General features: G+C 45.4%; 1 protein-coding gene across 1 annotated transcript in view; it reads left to right on the top strand.

Moving 5' to 3' along the window:
- The window catches only part of DDB2 (damage specific DNA binding protein 2), a 22,775-nt gene continuing 1,036 nt past the window's right edge, over positions 1 to 21,739 (top strand). The window contains 9 exon segments of the mRNA XM_073216543.1: positions 1 to 1,449; positions 1,452 to 1,512; positions 10,673 to 10,744; positions 10,746 to 10,815; positions 11,135 to 11,326; positions 18,439 to 18,539; positions 18,541 to 18,582; positions 19,805 to 20,172; positions 20,487 to 20,622. Of these exon segments, the coding sequence (XP_073072644.1) occupies positions 1,413 to 1,449; positions 1,452 to 1,512; positions 10,673 to 10,744; positions 10,746 to 10,815; positions 11,135 to 11,326; positions 18,439 to 18,539; positions 18,541 to 18,582; positions 19,805 to 20,172; positions 20,487 to 20,622 (1,079 nt within the window). The 5' untranslated portion in view covers positions 1 to 1,412.

Consider the following 21,739-nt stretch of genomic DNA (forward strand, 5'->3'; position numbering starts at 1 on the left):
CCCATGTTCCCCGCGAGACTTTCCTGAATACTTTTCTCCATTGGATTATCCTTTCTAAATGCATCTAAGGTCTTGGTTGATTTAGCACTCCACTGTTTCTATCTTGAACTGTTTAACTTGTTTCACATTGTATTTTTCTTCTCAGTAGGTTGTAAATCTTTTAGGGGCAGGTCGTTTCTTATATTTCAATATTCCCAGAACTGAGCAACCTGCTGAGGTGAAACTAACACCCGGACTGAGTAAAGGGGGCCAGCTTGCTTCTGTGACACAGCTCTGAAAGCGCAGCAAAGAACCGGCAGAGGAGAGGCCAGCAGCTTGCCCTTTTCCCTAGTGGTTGCTGTTTCTAACTCTCTGAGCTTATTTTCCCATCAGGAAATCATCTTCGAATTTTTTTTTGAAGCATTCATTTCTTTTCAAGAGGTTATTTTTGTAAACGTCTTCTGTCCCAACCTATCCTTGAGTGCAGGACCTACTGTTAATATATTTTTGTCTCCTCTCACCCTCCCAAAGCACCTGGCATCTGGCTTAGCTGGTGGAATGAAAGGCCCAGCAGTCCCCGACTAACTGCAGCTCCTGCCTGGCTCGTTGCAAAAAGTGGGTTGCATCCAACTGTCTTTTCTCGGGTCGGGTGAGAGAGCTTAGCCTCACGCACGAGGCTCATTGCCTTAGATTTTGGCTGAAGGCACAGGACCTAAAGCCGGGTTAGCCGGCATGCCCTACAGCCCTTCACTGCCCCAGTCGGCTCGCTAGGTGGACTCTCAGCAGGTCTGGGGAAATCTTAGATAAAGCCGCGAGTTTCGACTACACTCCGCAGAGAAGCTGAGTTTCGATGGAGGCACAGAGATTTAAGTACTCGACACCGACACCAAAGCTGGAGTGCAGGACAAACAGTTTATATTGCAACAAAGTGGCTAGCTTATCACGAGGCTGTCTCTCTCCACTGATTGGATCAGCCAATCCCAGAGCCAGGGCTCATAGTCACCAATTAAAAGGCAGGGAAGGAGGAGCCAAAGTCTTGATTAGCACCTAGTCTCCCGAGGGCAATCCCAGGCGCGGTAGCGCTGCTTTTGAAAAGGCTTCAGGTTGGGTGGTCTAGCCCTGGTGGCCATCTTTACTGCCTGACTGGGACTGGGTCAGGCCAACACGTAGACAACAACCCCTTCCCGAGGGAGTCCGTGAGTCCCCGCCGCTCTCACTCGTCCCAGGTCTCCGCGCGCGCCCCCGCCTTACCGGAGGGGCGGGGCCTCCATGAGAGGGGCGGGGCCGGAGCTAGAAGCTAATGGGAAAGTGGTGAGAGTGTTTGGCGGGAAGTTGGCTTAGTTCCTTGGTTCCCGCGTTGCTTCTCCCTACTCTTCTCAGTCTTCTCTTCAAGATCTTGGCATAGGGCATATACTCAGAGCACTGAGGACGCGATGGCTCCCAGGAAACGCCCAGAAACCCAGAGGACCTCCGACTGCGCACCAGGAACAGGAAGAGCAGAAGCCCCGTGGAGCTGGACTGCGAGGCCAAGAAGCTCCACGTGAATGGCCTCGGTACTGGCTGCGCCTGCTGCTTTAGTAACTCTGCCATTTGGGGTTCTCACGCAGGAGGCTGGAGTGGGGGATGGGTGCTAACAGGTTCCCGAGGCTGTCCCAAGTTTCCGATGCTTTCTGTCTGCATTTTGACAAAAGGCTGTGCATTTTGTCTTCAGGTCCTTTGACACCATAGAGCTTGGGCTTAAACACCCTCAGGTGACAGAAACGCAGATGAGCTCCATTACATCAGACTTAAGGGACTTTTCAATGTCCTTGTTTGTATCAGGATTTTTTATACACTGACGACTGCTTAAAGTGATTCTACCTTGACTGGTGGTGTGTGCGCTGAGTGTCCATAGTCATGATTATTAGCTGTATGTCCTTGCTTTCAGCTGTGAACGCCCTTAGTTTCCTTACAATACTCATTCTGAGCCTTATCGGGAGTTGAGCCTATGAGTATGGGGGCGGAGACTCAACAGATGAGCAGAGGGTTGTTGCTGAGATGTTTTTGTCCATGAGAAGAAAGAAAGAATTGGTTGTCAAGAGACAGATTCATAGAAATCAGATCCTCAAATACATCTTTATTCTTATTCTGAGTGGATCTACCTCCCCAAAAGTAGTGTAGTTAATTTAGAACCATGCCAGACACTCTGGATCCTGCTGGTTTCCAGGAGAACAGATTGGACTTGGGGCCAGCATCTGGTCACCTTTACATTATTTTAATATGGAATTGAAAGACTTCTTTTCCCAAACCATCACTCTATCTACTATGCTGTCTGTCGCGTGCCCTGTCCTCGCCGGCAAGAACAGCATGCAACAACAGCAGGATTCTTCTGCAGAAAGCTTTATTCTTCAGCTCTTTGTGAAACAAATGAGTTGGGCAGGACCCAGAGGGGAAGGAGAGGCTTGCTTATATAGTTCTCATGCTCTGACCTGGTTGGTGCGGCTCCATATGCCTTATTAGCATAACCATTTGGTGGGTCTCATTGGTCCTTATGCCAAGGCGCAATTAGCATGTAGTTTAGTGGTGTGGGATGATTTGTCATTAGGAAGTTCGGGGCCTTCCGGCTGCCCTGCATGGGGCGCTATTTTCTGAGCGCGGCTGCCAACATCTCCCCCTTTTTTGTCTAACAGAAGCTCAAGGCGGAACTTGCCAGCAGAGGCGGAGACAGAGGCCTGACCTCCATCATACTTCCTGATGCCCCCTTTTTGGAGAGGGGTTCTGGGCATCTACCCCTATGCAGTCAGGCATGCCTCTCAGAGGGGTCCAAGACCTCTTGCAGTGCTTTGCCTCGCATCCTCTGGCTGGCGTTGGGACCGCTTGGTACAAAGGGTTTGGACCCTTTTTCTCAACCCTCTTGCACCATGAGCTTCTTAAAGAAAGCTGTGATTAAGCATTGAGGTACTCGGGCCTGGTGCAGTGCCACATGGGCTCAGGGTGCAAGAGCTACCTCAAGCTAAAGCCGAGCTTCCTTCTTAAGCATGTTGAGCCACACTTGGGGAGAGGCGCCAACGTCTATCGCCATTAGGGCTTGAGCAAGGATCACCTTGTCCTGCTTATGTTGGTTGCGGAGTCTGCATAACAACCAGAGTAAGAGCATGAGACCTCCAAGCAGGAACACGCCCATCCCAGCCATGCCCGCCCACTCCTTGATGTGGGAGAGAGCTCTGAGGAACCAGGAAGAGAGTCCTTCCGCTACGGAGATATCTAGACGGGTGGAGTTGATGTGGATAATTTCTCGCCGCAGCTCTTCTAGTGTCCCATCGAAGTCTTGGGACCAGTTTCCTGAAAGATACTGGGACAGGTCTCGTGACAGATTAGCTGCCCGTGTAAAATTTTTATATTGAATGCTAGTGATGCAGAGGGCACGATATTTCCGCTCACATCCCAATTGGGCCATTTGCCAGAGCACCTCCATTTGTTCCTCCACGAGATCTATGCGTTGATTGAGGATCATTATTCCTCCTTTCAGTTTGCCATCAAGTGTGGACTGTTGGTCCAGGGCAGAAGCTACTGAGGCTGCAAGGTTATTGAGCTCTGTAGCCGATTTGATGGAGGTGTCTAAAGCTATACCAGTGGCGGTGGCTGCGACCGCGGTCGCGGAGATCAGGAGCACTATGGCGGCTGTAACACCGAAATCGCGCCTTTCTCGAAACAGAGTCATGGTGTTAGGGGCGTCTACGGGAACAGGGACCCAACGGGGGATGCGGACTACCAAAGCATTGGTAAAGTTACGCGCATCCCAACACTGAGACAGAAAGCAGGTTTCATTGGAGCAGGAGTCAAAGCTACTATTGGATAAGATAAACAGAAATGGGGGGTATACGCATACTGGAGAAGGTGGAAAAAGGGAATTAGGTGACTCGACCTGATTTTGCTGAACACGTGTAGTTCTCGTTGTTATGGGTCATGATCATGTTCCAGTGTGCGCGCATGTGGTTATTCTCGCACCAAAAGGTGATATTTTTTACACCGATTCCCCCACCCTGGAGGGCGGAAAAGGGGGAGAGGTCGGTACACGAGCCATTGACCCCACACAGCATCCATTTATGGAAGGGGTTCATGCTCAGCTGCTGACGAAACTCGCCTTCGAGCACTTTTACTGGCCACCAAGCCTCATTGGCTGGCCGTCCCTCCATATCTGGGGAGATGGTAAACTCCTGCCTCTCAGTTGCCCACGTTACTACAGTTGACTGACAGTCAGTCCAGGGCCACAGCTCTCCCTCATAGTCGCCCACACAATGGGAGGCATATTTGGGTTGACGAGGCCTGTCGGTGGAATTGTTCCTGGGAGAGTGTACAAATGTGCCATTGATCCAGAGAACCATCTGGTGGATAGTCATGTTCTTATAGGACGGGCTCCCTTCCTTATTAGGCCCTTCAAATTTAGCTGACATAACGGGGAGGCTACTGGCCTCTAGAATTATGTCACTGAACCATCCGTATTTCCTCCGTTTCAGGGAGATAGAGCCAGCTAGATTCTGAGTGGTGAAGCATAATGACCCATTAGTTACGAAGGATCGGTTTTCTCCCAGGGGAGCTACTAGGGTGTCTTTAACTAAGTAGGGCAAGTTCATACTAGTATTGGTAGTGAAAAAGCGCGGAAAAACGGCTGCATTGAAACGGACAGGCATAGGCTTAGGAAAGGCAGACAGGATTCCCCATCTCAATACTCCCTGAGTCGGGGTCTCCAGTGTCAGGAGCAGGGTCAGGAGGTACAGCGAAGTCATCTCCTTTGTTTAGGACTTTCCTCGTTAGGCGCTCCAGGATCCAGAAGGGATTTTCTTCACCCTGGGGGAAAACACACACAGCTCCCCTGGATCTGATTATGATTGGATCCGGGCCCTTCCATTGGTTAGATAACACGTCCTTCCATTTTACTAGTTCTTGTGGGTCTTTTGGCCACTGATTATGGCGATCCGCTGCTGTATGGCTTTGAGCATCCAGATTCAAAAAATTTATAGTGAAAAGTGCTAGGGCTATGGCAGTTTTTGGTGTGGGGGGTATATCTTCAATTCCCCCTTTTTGTTTAAGTAAATAGGATTTGAGCGTGCGGTTCGCGCGTTCCACAATCCCTTGACCCTGTGGGTTGTAGGGAAGGCCAGTGATATGTTTTATCCCCATGTGATGACAAAATTGAGCAAATTTTGTAGAGGTATAGGCTGGGCCATTGTCTGTTTTCAGAATCTGTGGTAACCCCCATGCGCTCCAAGCTTCAAGGCAGTGCTGGATGACATGGGAAGCTTTCTCTCCTGACAATGGGGAGGCAAAGATGACTCCTGAACAAGTATCCACGGATACATGTACATATTTCAGTTTCCCAAAAGACGAAATATGCGTCACATCCATTTGCCAAACTTGTAAAGGCTTAATACCTCTGGGGTTGATCCCAACATGAGGTGTGGGAAGGAAGCTGCAGCAATGTTGGCAGCTAAGGACAATGTTCCTAGCTTCGGCCCTGGTTATGCTAAACCGCTTGCGCAGTGTTTCGGCAGTGACATGAAATTGTGTATGGAATTTTGAAGGTGTGGTGATAGGGTCTAGCAGGGGAAAAGCTATATTTCTGGTTGCGAGGTCTGCCAGGTGGTTGCCTTGGGTCATAGGCCCGGGAAGGCCTGAATGTGCTCTGATATGAGTTATATACAAAGGAGATTGCCTATGAAGTAGTGCTGATTGTATCTGTTTGAACAAAGTGGCTACTGGGCTGGACGCTTTGATTAGCCCGGCCACTTCTAGAGATTTGACTGCATTAACTACATAACAGGAGTCAGACACAATATTTAAAGGTTCAGGAAAGATTTGTAGGACCTCTAAGACTATGCGACATTCCACTATTTGTGGAGTGTCAGGCGTGTAGCCTTTTGTCACAACTTTGCCATCATGGACATAGGCACCTGTGCCTGTCTTAGACCCGTCCGTGTAAACTGTTTTTCCATGAGGCAGCGGGGTTAGGCTAGTGACCCGAGGAAATACTAGGAGATGATTTTTGGCGAAGTTGATGAGGGGATGTTTAGGGAAATGATTATCAAAGGTTCCTGAGAAACTGTAAGCAAGTATGGCCCAATCATCGTTCATAGCACATAATACTTGTATCTGTTCTACGCTGTAAGGGGTTATAATTTTAGCTGGAGCCTCTCCGAAATGTGTCATGGAGGTTTTTACTCCTCTCAAAGCAAGTTTGGCCACGGCTGCTGGATAGTACTCTATTGTCCTAGCCTGAGAGGCTTGGGGATGAATCCAGATCAGTGGGCCGTGCTGCCATAAGACTGCTGTTGGCAGCTCTGGGGTGGGAAGGACACACAACTCAAAGGGTTCATTCGATTGCACTCTATTTAATTGTGCTGTCATCAAAGCCTGTTCTACTTTGCGAATGGCTTGTAATGCCTCAGGTGTGAGGGAGCGCGGTGACGTTAGTTGTGGGTCTCCTTCTAGGGTTTTAAATAGTGGAGTCAATTCAGTGGTGGGTATCTTTAAGTATGGGCGCAACCAATTAATATCCCCTAGGAGTTTTTGGAAGTCATTCAAATTTCGCAATTGATTATGTCTTATCTCAAGCTTTTGGGGGCAAATTACATCTGTGTAAATGGTTGCTCCTAGGAATTTGCTAACACTAGATTTTTGGACCTTCTCGCTTGCTATATTCAGTCTCCAATTTTCTAGGGATCTAGTGAGATCTATATATGCTTCTTCTATTTCCGCTGGTTGTGGGGAGCAAAGAAGGATGTCATCCATGTAATGGATGATCTTTAGCGTGGGATAGGTCTTACGAATTGGGTCTAGCGCTCGCTGAACGTACAGTTGACATATGGTGGGGCTATTTGCCATTCCTTGAGGGAGGACCTTCCACTGAAATCTGGCATCGGGTTGTTCATGGTTAATAGCTGGCAAAGTAAAAGCAAATCTTTCCCTGTCCTTGGAGCTTAGAGGTATAGAAAAGAAACAATCTTTAATATCTATTATGAGCACTTTCCATTCTTTGGGTAAGGCAGAGAGGAGTGGCAGTCCCCGTTGTACGGGTCCAAGCATTCTCATTTGAGCATTTACTGCTCTCAGATCATGAAGCAACCTCCATGATCCTGACTTTTTCCTGATTACAAATATGGGTGTGTTCCATGGGGACACAGAGGGTTCTAGGTGTCCCACTTGGAGCTGCTCTTGCACTAAGCAATGAGCTGCTTCTAATTTTTCAGAGGATAGGGGCCACTGAGGAACCCATACGGCCTCCTCTGTGAGCCAAGGTATGGGCATGGCATCTTCAATGGCCCCTATGAAAAACCCAGGCCGTGACGGTCATTCTTTACTTTGGGCAGGATGGGCTCTATGTGTCCCTGTTGGTGTTTCCCCAGCCCCTTGCCAGGGATGTATCCCATGTCCATCATCATGCCTTGGGCGGGGGTGGAGTATTCATTAATGAGTTTGAGGCCTAAGTCTCTCATGACATCCCTCCCCCATAAATTGACCGGTAGAGGGAGTACATAAGGGGTGACTGTACCCTCTTGTCCTTCAGGGGCTCGCCATTTCAATGGTTTGGCACTAATTGAAGGGCTTGACTCATATCCTAAACCTTGTAATGAATGTGAGGATTGGGTCACAGGCCACTTGGAGGGCCACCAGGTTGCAGAGATAATACTTTTATCTGCTCCAGTGTCTAGGATTCCCTCAAAGCTCTTTCCCTCTATTTGAAGAGTTAATTTTGGTCTGTCTGCTAAATCTAATACTATGAAGGCTGAATCCCAGTCAGAGGAGCCGAAGCCCCTTTCTCCCCTCTCCGTGTTGGTAGCAGGATAATTGGCGTGGAGACTAGGTAAAACTAAGAGCTGGGCTATGCGGTCTCCCGGGGATATAGGATAGATTCCTCTGGGAGCCGAACACATGATTTTTACCTGTCCTTCATAATCTTGATCTATGACTCCGGGATGAACTACCAGGCCTTTCAATGCAGCAGAAGAGCGCCCTAGGAGTAACCCAATGGTATTTGGTGGTAGGGGGCCTTTAAAGTCTGAAGGGATAGGCTGAACTCCCATCTGTGGAGTCAACACTATTCTGGTGGTGGCACGGATGTCCAATCCCGCGGAACCTGAAGTGGCTCTCCTTGGGGGGCCTGGTTGTTCCCGAATGACACTTGCGTGCTGGTTGCCCCATATATTTGCGGGCCCTGGTGACGGGGGCCCCTCTGGGCATTTTTTGGCAACTCTAAGGGTTTCCCTTCTATATCTTTAATAGACCGGCACTCATTAGCCCAATGCCTGCCTTTCTTACACTTAGGGCACAACTCAGGGGTCTTTTGGGTTGTTTGTTCTGAAGCTGGGCTCCTACACTCTCTCTTTATATGTCCTAATTTCCCGCATTGAAAGCATTTGATACTTCTGTTAGTGATCCTGGCTTGTTTGTGGCTCTGTAATATGGCCGCGGCTAGGCCCGCATTGGTGAGTGGCCCTCCTATTTCTCTACAGGCTTTCAACCAGGCATGTATCCCTTTTTGTTTCCAGGGTGTTATCGCCTGTCTGCATTCCTTGGTACATTGTTCAAACACTAATTGCTCCACTAGGGGCATTGCTTGTTCCTGATCTCCAAATATTCTGCCTGCGGCCTCCATCATACGAGCGACAAAGTCAGAAAATGGCTCGCTCAGCCCCTGAATAATTTTTGTCAAATTGCCTGATACTTCTCCTTTGTTGGTGAGGGCTTTCCATGCCTTGGCGGCGCACGTGTTTATTTGTGCATATACCTGTAAGGGGAAGGCGGTCTGGTCGGCTACCCACTGTCCTTGGCCCGTCAGCATATCATATGACCATGCAGGCTGTCCTTCGGCCGCGTTTGCGCGTGCCTGGGTCATGCTGATATCATGCCACAATGCCTTCCATTCTATGTATTGCCCCATACTAGAAAGGCATGCCTTAGTTACATATTGCCAGTCTGCGGGTGTCATGGCTGTCTCTGTTAATCTCTCAACTTGTGCTATGGTATAGTTAGCACTGACTCCATAAGCCCGAACGGATTCTGCTAACTCCTTAACTTGTTTATGGCTCAGGGGCTGGTGAGAGCGTACACCGTTATCCTCAAATACAGGAAACATTTGTCTAATTGCCTGAAGAGTATCTGGGTGGCAAAAGGAGAGTGCGCCACTCACGTAAGGTGGCGGGGCAAAGGGCGTCGGGGGACACCCTGCTTTCATTTTTTCCTTGGTCCGCTTTTCAACTTTGCTGGTTCCCTTACTTCTACACTCTGCGGTTTTATTTTCTTCCCCTTCCTCTGCGGACGTTAATTCCTCCTCAGATTCCCTATTGGAGAGTTGGAGGTCCCTCAACTCTTTCCAGGGGTATTTACTATTTTCTCCGAGGCGATCGTCACTCGCTTCTCGGGGCTCTTTCGCTTTTGCCCTAGGCGGGCTTTCTCCCTCACTCTGAGGTTTCTTTACCTTCGTTTTTGTGGCCTTTTTTCGGCCGCGCGCGCTCTCTGTTTCCCGTTCCGTTTCTGACATGCTCTCTTGGATATCTGTCAATGCTCTCTGACCTTCTTTTATTACCTTTTCACATCTCTCATCTTGCAGACAAGCTCTAATCAGTTTCCAGAGGGGCCTGGTGCCTCCCCTCAGGCTACCCTCCTCCTCCTCTCTATCAAGATCTTTCCCCAGTTTGTCCCAGCTCGGGATTGAGAGGGACCCTGAACAAATGAACCAGGGGGCCACACGGTCTATCTCCTTCACAAAAGATCCTAAGACTTTGCTGGAGACCTTCAAGTTTCGCTCTTTGAGAGCTGTCTGCAGCGCCGTGACTAATGACGGTGCATTCCCCATGGTGCCTCCTTATTTACAGAGAACCATCAACCATCATCCTAAAAAGCAGGGGCCTCTCGGAACTTACCCCTCCAGGCTTTCTTCTGACCTGCAGTTCTGAATCCTCTCCAGATGTCTGAAGGGTCCTCCCTGTGCCGGTGATGTTCTGGTTCCCGGGTTTCGGCACCACTTGTCGCGTGCCCTGTCCTCGCCGGCAAGAACAGCATGCAACAACAGCAGGATTCTTCTGCAGAAAGCTTTATTCTTCAGCTCTTTGTGAAACAAATGAGTTGGGCAGGACCCAGAGGGGAAGGAGAGGCTTGCTTATATAGTTCTCATGCTCTGACCTGGTTGGTGCGGCTCCATATGCCTTATTAGCATAACCATTTGGTGGGTCTCATTGGTCCTTATGCCAAGGCGCAATTAGCATGTAGTTTAGTGGTGTGGGATGATTTGTCATTAGGAAGTTCGGGGCCTTCCGGCTGCCCTGCATGGGGCGCTATTTTCTGAGCGCGGCTGCCAACAGCTGTCCTAAAATCTTCTTAGTGTGTTGTAAGTGATTTCAAAATTGTCACCCAACCCTATCATGAGTTTTCCAACCCAAACTGGGAAGAGTTCTGCATATACTTCATTCTTGTGTGTTTCTTCGACTCAGCTCTCAGGAACCTTGCAAGATCATATTTAATTTCACTTCAGAATTATTATTTGGGAGAAGGGTCTGAGTCCCCATGCATTATTTCTTTCTTATCCTGGGTGAGACTGACCAGACCACATGGAAAGGCCTTAGAAGTGATGTGAGAGATTGGCTATGCCAAATGAAACAACAAGGATTTCTGGGGTTTCAGCAGAAAACCCTTTCTTGAGTGAGATTGGAAAGGACAGGATGTGTCTGTTATGCTTGGGGGGTTCTAGCAGAAGGTTTGACTCAGGCTGCCTTTGGGCAGGGCTGGCTAGCCTGCAGGCCCTGCTTCAGGGCCCTCCACCACCATAAGCTGGGCAAAGCTGCCTGGCCATCAATACAGCAGGTGAGGCCTTCCCCAGCTGAAGTGCTCAGTGGTTTGCATGGTGCCTTTTAACTATTGGCTGCTCCAAAATTAGATGCTGAGTTGGCTCAGCCAGGTAGAAGTCTTGTGCTGTAAAGGTCCCAGCTGAGATGCACTCTGCCCCCTTGCTTTCTAAGATTACTTCATGTCCATTGCCAATGTTTTCCATGCACAGAACCGGGCAGTTCGTTTTCCTGTGGGAGGACTTAGCCCTAGGGCTCATCTATGGAAGAGGCAGAGGTTGGCAGTTTACCCAGGGCTTGGGTTTTAATTCAGATTAATTATTTTCTCTTTGTGTCAGGGTCTCCAGAAGTCCTTTTTGCGCTCTCTGGCTTCTTACTGGATATTCCAAAAGGCTGCCCCCTTTGACAGGAGGGCCACATCCTTGGCATGGCACCCAGCTCACCCCAGCACCCTGGCTGTGGGCTCCAAAGGGGGAGATATCATGCTCTGGAACTTCTGCATAAAAGACAAACCCATCTTCATTAAAGGGGTGAGCAGTCCCTGTGCCAGACAATAGTGCTGAAGAACTATTTGTTGAAGGAATGAAGTCATCCATTAACAAGATGATTGGGACCAAAGTATTTTCAAACAAGTAAATGGTGATGATACTCGAATCTTTGTTGAGTGCCTGCCCTTCAAATGTTAGAAAGTATAAAATATTGACCCCCTCTACCCCGCCCCAGTAAGTCACCACTAGAATCGAATCTAAGCCCCTCCTTATCTCTTGACCTCACCTTGTACCACTTTTCCTCACTTTCTAGGCTTTAACCACACTAGTGATTTCTATGCTGGTAGCAGGGTCTTTGTACTTGCTCTTCCCTTTGACTGGATGGAGTGCTCTTGTCTGTGGTTTTCTCATGGCTGGCTCCCTCTTCCCAGTCAGGTCTCAGCTCATACTCTCCTTCAAAGAGCTTTCACTGCCCACTGTCTATAAAGTAGTCTCTACCACATCCAGTCACTCCCTTTCTCATCCCTCTGCTCCACTTTCCCCCACAGTGTTTATCAATGTCTGAAAGTTTTACTCATTCATATTTCTTTGCCCACTGGAAGGTAAGCTCCATGAAGAAAGGCAAGGACCTTCCTTGTCTTTCTGGTGTCCTCAGTGCCTAGAGCAATGTTTGGCCTAGATATTTGTTGAATGGATGAGGGGCTTGAAGTGTAACTGGGTAGATGGCATGCATACATACAAGATAACTGTAGCATTTTGTTACAGGACATGAGAAGGAAGAACCTCTTGCAAATTAGGGTCAACAGAGAAGGCTCCCTGGATGAGTGAGGAGTGAGGAAGAACAGTATTCAGATAAATGGAGAGAAGAAGAAAAAAGGCAATGTGCATTTGGGGCAAGGCTTGGTATAGAGCCTTTTAGGGATGGTCTTAATTGTGCTACTGTTTATTGCCAATTGCTGAGGGGAAAGGCTGTTGGCCCCTTCATCCAAGAAAAGACCCTTAGCTTGCCCATCTGGGAGCTGACATTGGAGGGTTGTACTGTGAAAAGTGATGCTCTCTATTCAATAAAGAGCTCTCTGTTCAAGCTCTTTGCTTCTCCATTCATCTGTCTGGGTTAAGTGTAGGAACTACAAACTCACACACCAAAGGAAGCCAAACAGATAAAAGAGTGATGTAGGGTGCTTGGGTCAGTAGCAAACTAGAAATGTTGATGTACAAGAATCTAGGTCTCATGATATCAGAGTTTCTTTATCTGTAAAAAAAACAGTTTCTTTACACTGTTGTGGAGATTGGTGTGGGCACTTGAACTTTGTGACCAGCAGGGAGCTAGGTTGGAACAGAAGGCTGTGGTGATCTGGAGAACTGTTTTTACTCCCAGATACCGACAGCTGAAAGTTGATTTGAGACCAGTGACCGGAGACGCAGCAGAGCCTCATGTTGCTTTAGTCATCTGATTTTGGCTCTGACCTCTACATCTATCAAGCCCTTGGCAAGGGAACACATACTACATTTTCAAAATAAAGATAATTTTTTTAATTCTCATAAAAATGATCTATGCTTATCATAAGAAATGCAAACAATGCAGAAAAAAGTATAAAGAATAAAGTATTACCTGAAATCCCCATTTTGGGCATCCTTCTGTATACACATGCCCATACTTCTACTTAGATTATTACATAAGTATTCTATCCTAGAATCTGTTGTATTTTACTTATTATATTAGATATTCTAGTTTAATCATATCATACCAGATGACGACCACTTAATATCCTATAATTTCCATTTTTGTAATGCCTTTGGTTTTGGTATCAGGGTATTGCAGAGCTCATAAAAAGAATGGGGAAGTATTCCTTCTTCTTGTATTTTCTGGAATAATTTGTGTAGAATTGGTACTATTTCTTCCTTAAAATTTTCATAGGACCCACAAGTGAAACCATCTGGGGCTGGACTTTTTTTGTTGGAAGGTTTTTAAGTATATATTCAAATTTTTTAATCAATACAGGTCAATTTAGGTTATTTTTTTCTTCTTGAATAAGCTTGGTAGTTTGTCTTCCAAGTAATTTGTCTAAGTTGTCCATTTTATCTAATTTATTGAATTTAGTGTTATAAAGTTGTTCATAGTATTCCATTTTATTATCATTATTATTATTTTAATGTCTTTAGGATCTATAGTGATGTCCCCCTCACATTCTTGATATTGGTAATTTGTGTCTTCTCTCTTTTTCCTGATCAGTCTTCTGTTTATCAATTCTATTGATACTTTCAAAGAACCAGCTTTTAGTTTCACTGATTTTCTCTGTTGTTGTTGTTTTTTTTTTTTTCATTGACCTTGCTGTATTTTTTTCTCCCCTATGTCTACCTTGGGTTTAACTTGTTCTTCTTTTTCTAGTTCCAAAGGTGGAATCTTAGATTTTTGATACCTTTCTTCTTTTTTGATATAACTAATGGAATAAATTTCCCTCTAAGTATTTTTTTAACTGCATCTCCCAGGTTTTGTTTTTATTTTCATTCAGTTCAAATTATTTTCCAAAACCTTTATGATATCTTCTTTGACCTATGGGTTATTCTAAAAAGTGTTGAATTTCCAAATATTTGGGGATTGTTGAGGTATCTCTATTACTGATTTCTAGTTAAGTTGTGAACAGAAAACATTAATATGATTCCAGTTTTTTTACATTTTAAACCTGTTTTATGGCCCAGCATGTGGACTTAGAGAATGTTCCATATGCAATGAAAATAATTGTATTCTGCTGATTTGGGGTGGATTATTCTCTAAATGTCAGTTAGGTTAAGTTGGTCGATAATATTGTTCAAATATTCTATATCCTTACCGCTTTTTTGTCTTTTATCACTTACTGTGAGAAAGGAATATTGGATCTCCTATTAAAAGGATGGCTCTATTTTCCTTTAGTTCTTACTTCAAGCATTTGGAAACTGTTCTGAGGTGCTGTCATGTTTAGAATTATGTTCTTTTGATGAACCGACCCCTTTGTCTTTGTGAGATGTGTCCTTTTATCCCTGGTAATATTTCTTGTTCTGAAATCTTCTTTGATAGTAATATAGACGCTCCAGCTGCCTTTTGCTTAGTGGTTGCATGGTATGTCTTTTTCCAACCTTTTATTTTTAACCTATTTGTGTATTTATATATAAAATGAGTTTCCTGTAAACAGTATTAAAAAAAAATCCAACCTGACAATCTCTGCCTTTTAATTGGAGTGTTTGACCATTTAAATTTAATATGATTATACATATGATTCTGTTTAAATCTAGCATCTTGTTATTTTGATCTTTCTCTGTGTCTCATCTCTTTGTTCACTTTCCTTTTTATTTTGCCTTCTTTTTGGTTGCGTACTTTTTATAACTCCATTTTATCTTCACTGTTGGATTATTGGTCATACTTTTCTCTTAGTGGTTGCTCTTAGGTTTACAATATACTTCTTTAACTTATCATAATGAACCTTCAAATAATATTATACCACTTCAGGTGTATTGTAACAATCTTACAACTATATATTTACCTCCATTTCCTTCCTTCTCTCCTAGGTCTACATTTTACTTCTAACTATGTTATAAACCCCACAATATATTATTACTTTTGCTTTATACAGTCAGTTGTCTTTTTGCTTTGTTAAATCTCTATTGAGAGATCATTGATATATTATAAACTGCCCAGAGTTAAGGTGTACAATTTTGATGAGTTTTGACACATGTATACAACTGTGAAACCACCAAAATTAAAATTATGAGCCTATCCATGACCCCCACATGCCCCTTTGCAATTCATCCCTTTCTACCCTCTGTCCTATATCCTAAAAACCAGTGATCCAACAAAATGGGCATAGAGGGCAAGTACCTCAACATAATAAAGGCCATATATGATAAACCCACAGCTAACATCATACTGAACAGCAAGAGGCTGAAAGCTTTTCCTCTGAGATAGGGTACAAGACAGGGATGCCCACTCTCCCCACTGTTATTCAACATAGTACAGGAGGTCCTAGCCACAGCAGTTAGACAAAACAAAGAAATACAAGGAATCCAGATTGGTAAAGAAGTTAAACTGTCACTATTTGCAGATGAGGTGATATTGTACATAAAAAACCCTAAAGACTCCACTCCAAAATGACTAGAACTAATATCGGAATTCAGCAAAGTAGCAGGATACAAAATTAACACACAGAAATCTGTGGTTTTCCTATACACTAACAATGAACTAATAGAGAAATCAGGAAAACAATTCCATACACAATAGCATCAAAAAGAATAAAATACCTAGGAATAAACCTAACCAAGGAAGTGAAAGACCTATACCCTGAAAACTATAAGACACTCTTAAGAGAAATTAAAGAGGACACTAACAAATGGAAACTCATCCCATGCTCCTGGCTAGGAAGAATTAATATAATCAAAATGGCCATCCTGCCCAAAGCAATCTACAGATTTAATGCAATCCCTATCAATTACAAACAGCATTCTTCAATGAACTGGAACAAATAATTCTAAAATTCATATGGAACCACCAAAGACCCTGAATAGCCAAAGCAATCCTGAGAAGGAAGAATAAAGCGGGGGTGTTCTCGCTCCCCAACTTCAAGCTCTATTACAAAGCCACAGTAATCAAGACAATTTGGTACTGGCACAAGAACAGAGCCACAGACAAGTGGAACAGAATATTCCAGACATTAACCCAAACATATACAGTCAATTAATAGATGATAAAGGAGCCATGGACATAGAATGGGGAAATGACAGCCTCTTCAACAGTTGGTGTTAGCAAAACTGGACAGCTACATGTAAGAGAATGAAACTGGATCACTGTCTAACCCCATACACAAAAGTAAATTCGAAATGGATCAAAGACCTGAATGTAAGTCATGAAACCATAAAACTCTTGGAGGAAAACATAGGCAAAAATCTCTTGGACATAAACAGCGACTTCTTCATGAACATATCTCCCCCAGCAAGGGAAACAAAAGCAAAAATGAACAACTGGGACTATATCAAGCTGAAAAGCTTCTGTACAGCAAAGGACACCACCAAGAGAACAAAAAGGCATCCTACAGTATGGGAGAATATATTCATAAATGAAAGATCCAATAAAGGCTTGACATCCAAAATCTATAAGGAGCTCACGCACCTCAACAAACAAAAAGCAAAAAAATCCAATTAAAAAATGGGCATAGGAGCTGAACAGACACTTTTCCAAAGAAGAAATTCAGTAGGCCAACAGACACATGAAAAGATGCTCCACATCGCTAATCATCAGAGAAATGCAAATTGAAACCACAATGAGATATCACCTCACACCAGTAAGGATCGCTACCATCCTAAAGACAAACAACAGCAAATGTTGGCGAGGTTGTGGAGAAACAGGTACCCTCCTACACTGCTGTTGGGAATGTAAGCTAGTTCAACCATTGTGAAAAGCAGTATGGAGGTTCCTCAAAAAGCTCAAAATAGACATACCATTTTACCCAGGAATTCCACTTCTAGGAATTTACCCTAAGAATGCAGCAGCCCAATTTGAAAAAGACAGATGCACCCCTAGGTTTATCGCAGCACTATTTACCATAGCCAAGAAATGGAAGCAACCTAAGAGTCCATCAGTAGATGAATGGATAAAGAAGATGTGGTACATGTACACAATGGAATATTATTCAGCCATAAGAAGAAAACAAATCCTAGCATTTGCAACAACATGGATGGAGCTAGAAGGGGTATTATGCTCAGTGAAATAAGCCAGGCAGAGAAAGACAAATATGAAATGATTTCACTCATATGTGGAGTATAAGAACAAAGAAAAAACTGAAGGAACAAAACAACAACAGAAACACAGAACCCAAGAATGGACTAACAGTTACCAAAGGGAAAGGGACTGGGGAGGATGAGTGGGAAGGGAGGGATAAGGCAGGGGGAAGAAAGGGGGCATTACGATTAGCATGTATAATGTCTGGCGAGGCACAGGGAGGGCTGTGCAACACAGAGAAGACAGGTAGTGATTCTACAGCGTCTTACTATGCTGATGAACAGTGACTGTAAAGGGGTTTGTGAAGGGGTCTTGGTGATGGGGGGAGTCTAGTAAACATAATGTTCCTGATGTAACTATAGATTGATTAGACCTAAATAAATGAATGAATGGATAGATAGATAGATAGATAGATAGATAGATAGATAGATAGATAAAAAGAACAAACACAACTAACCCTTGGTTAGCATAGATCTCAGCTGGTTGAAGATTATCTCATTAGCAGCAAGCGTTTGGCCGCCCATGGGCACCATGTTTTATGGAGGGAATGACAAGTGCCAGTTAGTATGTTGCGTGAGTTAAGCAGTTGTGTAAGAGACCTTACAGAGGTCCTTGAGGCTGGGGTAGCAGCCTGTGGAATAAGGAGGAGCCCTAGAGGATATAAAGTTTTTCAAACAATGCCAACAAGCACTTAATAAGGTTGTATTATTGTGTTACCATGATTATTTTCATCATTATTGTCTGAGAGGAGTAGGAAGGAACTCAGATCTGACTCCTGCCCTCCTATTCCTGCCACTGTTCCAAGCTGAAACTCTTCTGACAAGAGGACGTGCAATAAACAAACAGTGGTACATACACACAGTGGAATACTCAGCAATAAATGGGATGAGCTGTACATACACACAGCAACTTGGATGACTCTCAGGGGCATTATGCTGAATGAAATGAAAAAAGCCAGTCTCAAAAAAGACTGTATACCATATGACTCATTTATATGATAGTCTATCAAAGGCAAAGCCATAGTGATGGAGATCAGTGGCCTCCAGGGGGCTAGGAATGGGGAGAGAGCATGACCACACCAGGAGAGCATGGGGGTGTTTTTTGTGGGGTTGGAACTGGTCTGCATCCTGATTTTGGTGGTGGTTATTCACATCTATATATTATGTGCTAAAATTCACAGAATTGTATACCAAAAACAGCTAAATGTATATTAATTTAAAAAATTTTTAATTAGAACTAAAACTTGAAGAAATAAAGAACATTGTGGAGAGCCACTTAGTGTCTAGGCATCTAAGCTGGCCGGACCCAAGTGCTGCTGGATGGCCTTTCTGTTCATGCAGAGTAAATGAGCCCAGGCCTCATCCTCTTCCTGGGCCACCACTCACTGGCTTTTCTCTTCCTGTGTTAGATTGGAGCTGGAGGGAGCATCACTGGGCTGAAGTCTAACCCTCTCAATACCAACCTGTTCTTCACCTCCTCAATGGAGGGAACAACTTAGCTGCAGGACTACAGGCAATACTATCCGAGTTTTTGCCAGCTCAGGCACCTGCAAGTGAGTAGCTTAAGTAGTAGGGGAAAAGGCTTCTAGGCTCTTGGTGTAGCTCTGGCGAGAACATTTCTTTTACCCAAACCTGGCTCAGGGAGGAAAGGAAAGGTGTTAGCCACTTTGCATCCTTCCATCTCTTAACTCTTCAGCTGCTTACTCTGGTCCAGGTAGGTTACTGCTTTGGGGAGGTGCTCTGGAGCCTCGGCTCTTCTCAGCAAGAAAAGGTTTTCAGCAAGTCATTCCTATATTAGGTTAGACCTTGATCTCACTGGACAAGTCAACATGGAGATGGCTGAGAAAGCCACTTAAAAGTCTGAAATAGAAACTAAGAAGTTAAGGCTTCATTCCCTACATTCTCTGGGGTCTAATGGCCCGACCAGTCCCCTGATGGAAGTTTAAGAATAGAACTGTGTCCATAAAGCACTCTGGACTCCCAAATAGCAAGTGGCTGGAGAAATTACAAAATGCTTGTCATTTCTAGCCAGAGACATAATGCTAACTGTTCCATAAGGAATCAAGGGTATGGGGATCTGACTAGTACTGAATGTTACCCTGGGCTGCCCCACAGGGATAAGAGATACACAGGTAGGACAGGTGACAGGATAGACTCAGCTCCATGTTATTCTTCTACAGGAAGCTCTCTGAAAGATATTTATAGGAGATGCAAAGGGCAGTACACCAAAGATTCAAGGATTTGAGGGAAAAAATGTGAATCTGAGCTCCTCTGGCTGGGTAATGGGATCCCTGAAGCACCTCTTGTACCCAATCCCTTCGTCCTCATGTAGTCTCAGGAACAAAAGAGCAAGCAGAGCTGGGTATGTATGCTGCTTTCCCTCATGCTCAGAAGGGGGCAGAAGCTCCTTCCCAGCCAGCCATGAGGAACACAGTGGGCAGTCCCTGTTCGTCTGTCATCTCCTTTGGCCCAAAGGATGGACAGTAAAGGGAGAGAGCAATACATGAGTCTTCCTCAGAACCCAGGACTGTGGGGACTTGCCTTATGGTTGAGCTGCTTCAGGGGTTCTCAGGAGCTGAGGAACCCGGGCCCAGCAGTACCTGGACAAACTTAGGGGCCCCATCACCCCCATACCATCTGGGTTGTAGACAAGTCTGAGTGTTCCTCACTGGGGGGGTGGTCCATGGCAGGACAGTTATTCGTTCAACAAATACTGATTAGACATCTATGTTGCCTCTGTCCCCAAGAATCTTACAGCACAGTCTTTCCCTTCAGCTTCTGGTTTTGCAGCCTGGATGTGTCAGCCAGAAGCCAAGTGCTGGTCACCAGAGACAGTGTAGGCCATGTGACCCTGCTGAACATGGATGGCAGGGAGGTGTGTTCTCTGGAGCCCAGGCCCTTCCATCCCTTCCCTTACCCCCAGCCTTGGTTCTGCACCCCACCTGAATTGAACCCTTCTCTGCAGTTTTGGAATCTAAGGATGCACAAGAAGAAAGTGACGCACATGGCCCTGAACCCATGCTGTGATTGGCTCCTGGCCACAGCCCCTGTAGATCAAACAGTGAAAATATGGGACCTGCGCCAGGTTAGAGGAAAATCCAGCTTCCTCCACTCACTGCCACATGGTCATCCTGTCAATGCAGGTGTGATACATTAGACCTCATTCTTCCTGCAGACTCTGCCTATGCAACTGCTTCTGGGGTTTTCCCTTCTAGTTTAGAAACCACTAGGTCAAACCTTCACCTTGATAGCATCAACCAAGTTGGTATCTTGGTATCTTTTACTCTAGCTGCCCCGATCAGCTGCTTTATTTCTAGAATGTTTTTGTTCACAGCCCAATTTACCTCCTCTCTTCCACCCTGTGTAGAAAGGAGGGTGCCCCAGCAAGAGGCCTGTGACAGCCAGGAAAACTGGGGGGCCTGTGGCTCCTTCAGCTCAGGAGCTTTTCCCTTGCCAGCTTACTTCAGTCCTGATGGAACCCAGCTTCTGACCACTGACCATAAGAGTTAGGTTTGAGTTTACTCTGCCTCCTAATGGGACTGCCCTCCAAGCCTGATCCCGCACCCTCACCGACACTTCCAGCACCCATCAAGGTAGGTGATGGAGGGAAGGGAGCTGTGATCTTGGGGATAGATCAGGTCTGCCCAGGGAGAGGGCAGATATGGCAGCTTTTGATCCCATATGTCTTCCTGCACTGAAACAAAGCACTGTCATCCCCTGGCTCTCTCTGCTCCTTCTGTCCCACTTCTGCAATCGCATTTTGCTGGGTCTTAGATCTCTGATAAGCTGTTTTCCTGAGTCTTTTTGGCCTAGCCCTCAGCCCTGACCTCACTGTGGGCATTTTCTAAGATCCTGACACTATTCCAGGTACCTGTGTGCTGTTGATCCATGAGCAAACTGTGGCCTTCTTCTTAATGGTGTCTAGCCTCAGTCCCTGAGTCTTGTGATTCCTTCCTGCCCTTGCCCCCAAGCGGCCTGAACTCTTCAGTTCTGCTCCGCTGCCTTATGTTCTCATCTCAAACCACAGGCCCTCTTCACACCTCCAGGTTTCCTGCCTGTACTTCTTCAGTCAGTATAGCACAGAGGTGGGGACACCAGCTTCAGGCAGGCAGACCACTGGGATACAATCCGTGAGCGATTATTTACATTTTGGATCTTTGTTTCCTCCTCTATAGAGAATAGTAGCTACCTGACAGGGTTGTAAGGATGAGTCAGTACACCGAAAGCACAGGGTTGTAAGGATGAGTCAGTACACCGAAAGCAAGCACCATGCCTAGCGCCTAGTAAACTCGGTATCTAGTGATGATTTAGAATTAGAGTGGCTCCCATTTACTTCAGGTCAAATCCAAGCCCTTAATAACATCGAGTCGTTCTCCAGTTACTGTTGTCATTGACCTATCTGTCCTCTTCTCCCACTTAATATCCAGCCAGGACAATTTAGCTTCCCAGGTGTGACTTGTGACTTATTTCCAAGCCATTACATGTACCACTCTTTCCTTCCTACTAACCATGTCTTTCCTCTGTCAAAACTTCCTTGAGAAGTTTTCTTAGGAAAATCCCATCTAGTTCTGTCATTCCAATAACTGCCAGATTTGTGAGTGGAGTAATCTGGGGACATAGGTTTCCTCCCCTTTTTCAGACAAGGGCCATTCTCTACTCAACTCTTCATCATCCATGTTGATGGAGGAGGGTAGTAGCAGACTCACTTCA

The sequence above is a fragment of the Manis javanica genome, chromosome 11 (genome assembly GCF_040802235.1).
Source record: "Manis javanica isolate MJ-LG chromosome 11, MJ_LKY, whole genome shotgun sequence".
NCBI lineage: Eukaryota > Metazoa > Chordata > Mammalia > Pholidota > Manidae > Manis > Manis javanica.